We start from the raw sequence: 7,500 nt of genomic DNA on the forward strand, positions 1-7,500 counted from the left end.
GAACAGAGGACAGCTATTGGCTGGATGTGATTGACTGGTAGACTACTCTACGCCCAGCAGGGCCCCAGACGTGTGGACATCCCCCAACAACACGGCTGCGCCCGCCACACACACTCAAGCGTAAGGGCCGGCGTACCGTTAGCATATGTGCTTGTTTAGCAGGTTAGCGCTCCCCACTGGACAAAAACGCTCAGTCAGCAGTTGACCTTGGGGGGGGATTATTGGGTGGTCCTTGTTGAGGACTTCAGGACGCAGGAACAGCTCCTCCAGTCCACGCCCAGAAGGTGATTACTGGGTTAACTGGGATTGTTTACATACCCACTGGCAGAGCTAGCACGTATGTGCCAGAGAGCTGAGGAGGACAGAATGTTGATTTTTGAGTTTTGTTGCTAAAGAGAAACACAGTACTGGTTCTGTTGGACTGACCAACACAGCAGGCGTTCCTGAGACAGTGTCAGTAATACCTAATCCCTTTACCTGGCATTGCAGGCCCTCTCCCTATAAAGAGGCCACAAGTTGCAAATCTTGGTTTGCACATCAATGGAGTCCAACACTGCATAGAGATGATGATGACGAGGACGAGTATGAGGAAGAGGATGAGCACCCATAACAGATGAGATCAGAGCCACTCTGGGTGATCATGTGGTCAAACATGCGTTGGGTTTTCTGGAGGCAAAGAACTTCCAGATGAGTGTGGGAGAATGTGCTTAAGGTTTAGGGCACCAGGTCAACAGATACATGCGTTAGTGTTCTCAAAAATTGTGCTATAAGGACAAATTTTTAAGGTTTAGCAGCTGCAAAAACTGTAACAAATATTTTGCAGTACGTATTGAAAGCCACTTACATCATCGTGTGATTGGTTACCACTCATTGCATCATTAAGATGATTCATCTTTCTGCTCTATGGTACGTGAGTGTTTGCTGTTGTAAATAATGTGTAAACAAGTCAGTGACCAGCGGGGGGCACTGTTGAGTGATGTGTGTTGGTGTGTTGTGTGCTGTGTTGTGTGTTGTGTGATGTGTGCTGTGTGTTGGTGTGTTGTGTGATGTGTGTTGTGTGTTGATGTGTTGTGTGTTGTGTGTTGTGTGTTGGTGTGTTGGTGTGTTGTGTGATGTGTGTTGGTGTGTTGTGTGATGTGTGCTGTGTGTTGTGTGTTGGTGTGATGTGTGCTGTTTGTTGGTGTGTTGTGTGATGTGTGTTGTGTGTTGGTGTGTTGTGTGATGTGTGTTGTGTGATGTGTGTTGTGTGTTGGTGTGTTGTGTGATGTGTGCTGTGTTTTGATGTGTTGTGTGATGTGTGTTGTGTGTTGGTGTGTTGTGTGATGTGTGCTGTGTGTTGTGTGTTGGTGTGTTGTGTGATGTGTGCTGTGTGTTGGTGTGTTGTGTGATGTGTGTTGGTGTGTTGTGTGATGTGTGTTGGTGTGTTGTGTGATGTGTGCTGTTTGTTGGTGTGTTGTGTGTTGGTGTGTTGTGTGATGTGTGTTGTGTGTTGGTGTGTTGTGTGATGTGTGTTGTGTGTTGGTGTGTTGTGTGCTGTGTGTTGGGGTGTTGTGTGATGTGTGCTGTGTGTTGGTGTGTTGTGTGATGTGTGTTGGTGTGTTGTGTGATGTGTGTTGTGTGTTGGTGTGTTGTGTGATGTGTGTTGTGTGTTGGTGTGTTGTGTGATGTGTGCTGTGTTTTGGTGTGTTGTGTGTTGGTGTGTTGTGTGATGTGTGTTGTGTGTTGGTGTGTTGTGTGATGTGTGTTGGTGTGTTGTGTGCTGTGTGTTGTGTGTTGTGTGTTGGTGTGTTGTGTGATGTGTGCTGTGTGTTGTGTGCTACACCTACAGCTGGGTTAGTTTTAGGGTTAGGGTTAAGGTATTAGAGTTAGGTGTTAGGGTTAAGGTTAGGGTTAGGGTTAAGGTATTAGAGTTAGGTGTTAGGGTTAAGGTTAGGGTTAAGGTATTAGAGTTAGGTGTTAGGGTTAAGGTTAGGGTTAGGGTTAAGGTATTAGAGTTAGGTGTTAGGGTTAAGGTTAGGGTTAAGGTATTAGAGTTAGGTGTTAGGGTTAAGGTTAGGGTTAGGGTTAAGGTATTAGAGTTAGGTGTTACAGTTAGGGTTAGATGTGGGTACTGTAGCCTATTAGAATGAGGTGGGTGTAGGTTGGGGTGTGTGTGTGGGGGGGGGTGGTTATCGGCAGACTGACATGAGAGGCAGAATTTCTAATGTTTCACTTTTTCATTCTCCTGCCACCTTTCATTATTTCTTTCTACATCCTTTTCTCTGTTCTGTTTTCTTTCTTTCTCTCTTTCTCTATTTCTTCATGTTCTGAGGAGGCCCACGGTGTGACTCAGCCTGCTAACGTCTCCCAGTATCACGTTTCTTCTGCTCTTCATATGTGGGTCATTTATAAACCAGTACCCATCCCAGAGGCGGAGGCAAGCATGCGTTATTTGTGTTTGTGTGTGTGTGTGTGTGTGTGTGTGTGTGTGTGTGTGTGTGTGTGAGGCCCCAAGCTGTGTTTTCATGTGTGTGGGAGGATGCTGGCAAGAGTTACCAGTAACAGGAAATGCCAATCATCCCATTGGAGCCAATCAGCATAGAGTTCACCTCAGCCAAGATGTTGCATGTTCATATATTCACCTCTGGGACCACAGCTGTGCACTGTGTGTGTGTGTGTGTGTGTGTGTGTGTGTGTGTGTGTGTGTGTGTGTGTGTGTGTGTGTGTGTGTGTGTGTGTGTGTGTGTGTGTGTGTGTGTGTGTGTGTGTGTGTGTGTGTGTGTGTGTGTGTGTGTGTGTGCGTGCGTGCGTGCGTGCGTGCGTGCGTGCGTGCGTGCGTGCGTGCGCGTGCGCGTGTGCGTGTGTGTGCCCTCTAGAGAACTACATTGTGATTTATACGTGGCACTCTGTGGATCCAACTTACTCCAGCTGTCATGCATTGTTCTCTCTTCTAGACTCAGAGAAAAGAAAGAAAGATAGAAGGAAAGAGAGAGAGAGAGGCAGTGGGAGAGAGAGAGAGAGAGAGAGAGAGAGAGAGAGAGAGAGAGAGAGAGGAAGCCTTGTATTGAGAGACAGAGAGAGAAGGGAGGGAGCACAACCGAGAAGGAGGGAGTTTAGAAGGAGAAGGAGGGAGTTTAGAAGGAGAACCAGAGGTTGGTGGTGTGCCTTGTACTGGTGTAGTGGCACAATCTTTATCTCCATGCTGGTGAGTACGAACCTTTAACACTCACGTTTAACACTCACGTTTAACACTCACGTTTAACTCGCGTTTGACTCATAGCTGTAATCTGCTCTTTCTTAACGTGAATGACTCTGACGTGTCACGTCTCAGGGAGTGTCCCTGGACAGGTTTTAGGGTGGGGTACCGTGGAACTGACCTGAAGCTTGAGTGAGAGCAGGCAGGACAGTAGAACTGTTAGACAGATGGTGGTGGTGAAGTTTCTCCTTCAGCCACCTCAGTTCAGTATAATTCATCCTCTGTGTTTGAGTAGGGCTTGTGGTTGGCCTGTGTATGTGTGTGTGTGTGTGTGTGTGTGTGTGTGTGTGTGTGTGTGTGAGTGTGTGTGTGTGTGTGTGTGTGTGTGTGCGTGCGTGCTTCTAGGTGAGTGACCTTTTGACCTCTCTACTGATTATCAGGGCATTCAGGCTTAATGTGATGTCACAGTCTCACACCTGTGAGCCTGTGAGACAGGTCTGCTATGCTACCAGCCTCTGTGAGACAGGTCTGCTATGCTACCAGCCTCCATGTATGTAGGATATCTTTTTAAAGACAGGGTTTTTGATGTGTGTGTGAGAGAGTGAGAAGGAGAGAGGGAGAGAGAAAGGGGGGAGGGCGAGAGAGAGAGAGAGAGAGAGAGAGAATAATTACCATGTTTTAGTGAAGATGAAACCATAGAGGATGGACATAATGTTTCTTCACTACACTCATATGGATATGAAGGTCGTGTTAAGGGTATGAAGGTCATGTTAAGGGTCATGAAGGTCGTGTTAAAGGTATGTTGGTCATCTTATCTCACTCCTGTACAGGAGATCACTCCTGTAATCACACACTCTCAGGTTACGCACACTTAGACACAATGTATATAACAGTATATAATACAAAGGTTCACACACCCTCCCGCTATATTAGTGCCAAGGAAATGAAGACAATGAGGTAAGACTGTACTGTGGAAACACTGTAATGTACACAATGAGAAACACACACACACACACACACACACACACACACACACACACACACACACACACACACACACACACACACACACACACACACACACACACAGAACTCCTTGTGTTGAGCTTCCTGTTTGGAAGTCATCCAGCAGCATCTGGATCAATGGCTGTAAGTACTAGAGACAGAGGGGGAGGGGCTGGGAATAGAGGGGGAGGGGCTGGGGAGTAGAGGGGGAGGGGCTGGGGAATAGAGGGGGAGGGGCTGGGGAGTAGAGGGGGAGGGGCTGGGGAATAGAGGGGGAGGGGCTGGGGAGTAGAGGGGGAGGGGCTGGGGAGTAGAGGGGGAGGGGCTGGGTATGGTAATATACTCAAACACACGGTCATATGGTAATATAACATATAATATATACATATACTCATACACACGGTCATATGGTAATATAACATATAATATATACATATACTCATACACACGGTCATATGGTAATATAACATATATACATATACTCATACACACGGTCATATGGCAATATAACATATAATATATACATATACTCATACACACGGTCATATGGTAATATAACATATAATATATACATATACTCATACACACGGTCATATGGTAATATAACATATAATATATACATATACTCATACACACGGTCATATGGTAATATAACATATAATATATACATATACTCATACACACGGTCATATGGTAATATAACATATAATATATACATATACTCATACACACGGTCATATGGTAATATAACATATAATATATACATATACTCAAACATACGGTCATATGGCAATATAACATATAATATATACATATACTCATACACACGGTCATATGGTAATATAACATATAATATATACATATACTCATACACACGGTCATATGGCAATATAACATATAATATATACATATACTCAAACACACGGTCATATGGTAATATAACATATAATATATACATATACTCATACACACGGTCATATGGCAATATAACATATAATATATACATATACTCATACACACGGTCATATGGCAATATAACATATAATATATACATATACTCAAACACACGGTCATATGGTAATATAACATATAATATATACATATACTCATACACACGGTCATATGGCAATATAACATATAATATATACATATACTCATACACACGGTCATATGGTAATATAACATATAATATATACATATACTCATACACACGGTCATATGGTAATATAACATATAATATATACATATACTCATACACACGGTCATATGGCAATATAACATATAATATATACATATACTCATACACACGGTCATATGGCAATATAACATATAATATATACATATACTCATACACACGGTCATATGGTAATATAACATATAATATATACATATACTCATACACACGGTCATATGGCAATATAACATATAATATATACATATACTCATACACACGGTCATATGGCAATATAACATATAATATATACATATACTCATACACACGGTCATATGGCAATATAACATATAATATATACATATACTCATACACACGGTCATATGGTAATATAACATATAATATATACATATACTCATACACACGGTCATATGGTAATATAACATATAATATATACATATACTCATACACACGGTCATATGGTAATATAACATATAATATATACATATACTCATACACACGGTCATATGGTAATATAACATATAATATATACATATACTCAAACATACGGTCATATGGCAATATAACATATAATATATACATATACTCAAACACACGGTCATATGGCAATATAACATATAATATATACATATACTCATACATACGGTCATATGGCAATATAACATATAATATATACATATACTCAAACACACGGTCATATGGTAATATAACATATAATATATACATATACTCAAACACACGGTCATATGGTAATATAACATATAATATATACATATACTCAAACACACGGTCATATGGTAAAATAACATATAATATATACATATACTCAAACACACGGTCATATGGTAATATAACATATAATATATACATATACTCATACACACGGTCATATGGAAATATAACATATAATATATACATATACTCATACACACGGTCATATGGTAATATAACATATAATATATACATATACTCATACACACGGTCATATGGCAATATAACATATAATATATACATATACTCATACACACGGTCATATGGTAATATAACATATAATATATACATATACTCATACACACGGTCATATGGTAATATAACATATAATATATACATATACTCATACACACGGTCATATGGTAATATAACATATAATATATACATATACTCATACACACGGTCATATGGTAATATAACATATATACATATACTCATACACACGGTCATATGGTAATATAACATATAATATATACATATACTCATACACACGGTCATATGGTAATATAACATATATACATATACTCATACACACGGTCATATGGTAATATAACATATAATATATACATATACTCATACACACGGTCATATGGTAATATAACATATAATATATACATATACTCATACACACGGTCATATGGTAATATAACATATAATATATACATATACTCATACACACGGTCATATGGTAATATAACATATAATATATACATATACTCATACACACGGTCATATGGTAATATAACATATAATATATACATATACTCATACACACGGTCATATGGTAATATAACATATAATATATACATATACTCATACACACGGTCATATGGTAATATAACATATAATATATACATATACTCATACACACGGTCATATGGTAATATAACATATAATATATACAGTTGTGATCAAATTTATTCAACCCCCAATGCTGCGAAGGGTTTTATGGAATTCAGTGCACATTTGTAATTGTGTTCATAATGAAATCTTACAAGGACTTGTTAAAGAACTAAATGCAACTAAGATAGCATCAATTTTTTTGTCATAAAGTATTAAATGGCCTTTTTGTGATTTCTTCATTGACACAATTATTCAACCCCTTTACGACTACCACTCCTAAGAACAGAGGTTCATTCCAGTGTTTTCCATCAGGTATTGAAAACATCTGTGGATGTCAACGAGCAGCAATCAAGCATGATAAGCACCAATTAGGCAGATTTAAAAGGACTGTGATACTCAGCTCCTTCTAGACATCTACTGGTGTGTTTCCAAGCATGGTGAAGGCAAGAGAATGGTCCCAGAAGACAAGAGAAGAGGTTATTGCTCTTCACAAGAATGGCAATGGATATAAAAA

The 7,500-nt window shown here is 39.6% G+C and overlaps 1 protein-coding gene across 4 annotated transcripts in view; it reads left to right on the forward strand.

Moving 5' to 3' along the window:
• sash1a (SAM and SH3 domain containing 1a) overlaps positions 1-7,500 on the forward strand; it is a 266,532-nt gene that overhangs the window by 189,213 nt on the left and 69,819 nt on the right. The window contains exon 1 of one of the 4 annotated variants that reach the window (XM_076988061.1): positions 3,044-3,184. The exons of the other annotated variants lie outside the window; for them this stretch is intronic. Within the exon in view, the coding sequence (XP_076844176.1) occupies positions 3,179-3,184 (6 nt within the window). The 5' untranslated portion in view covers positions 3,044-3,178. Of the gene's footprint in view, positions 1-3,043; positions 3,185-7,500 lie in introns of those variants that run through there. 4 annotated transcript variants of the gene reach the window in all.

The sequence above is a fragment of the Brachyhypopomus gauderio genome, unplaced genomic scaffold (genome assembly GCF_052324685.1).
Source record: "Brachyhypopomus gauderio isolate BG-103 unplaced genomic scaffold, BGAUD_0.2 sc60, whole genome shotgun sequence".
NCBI classification, from domain to species: domain Eukaryota; kingdom Metazoa; phylum Chordata; class Actinopteri; order Gymnotiformes; family Hypopomidae; genus Brachyhypopomus; species Brachyhypopomus gauderio.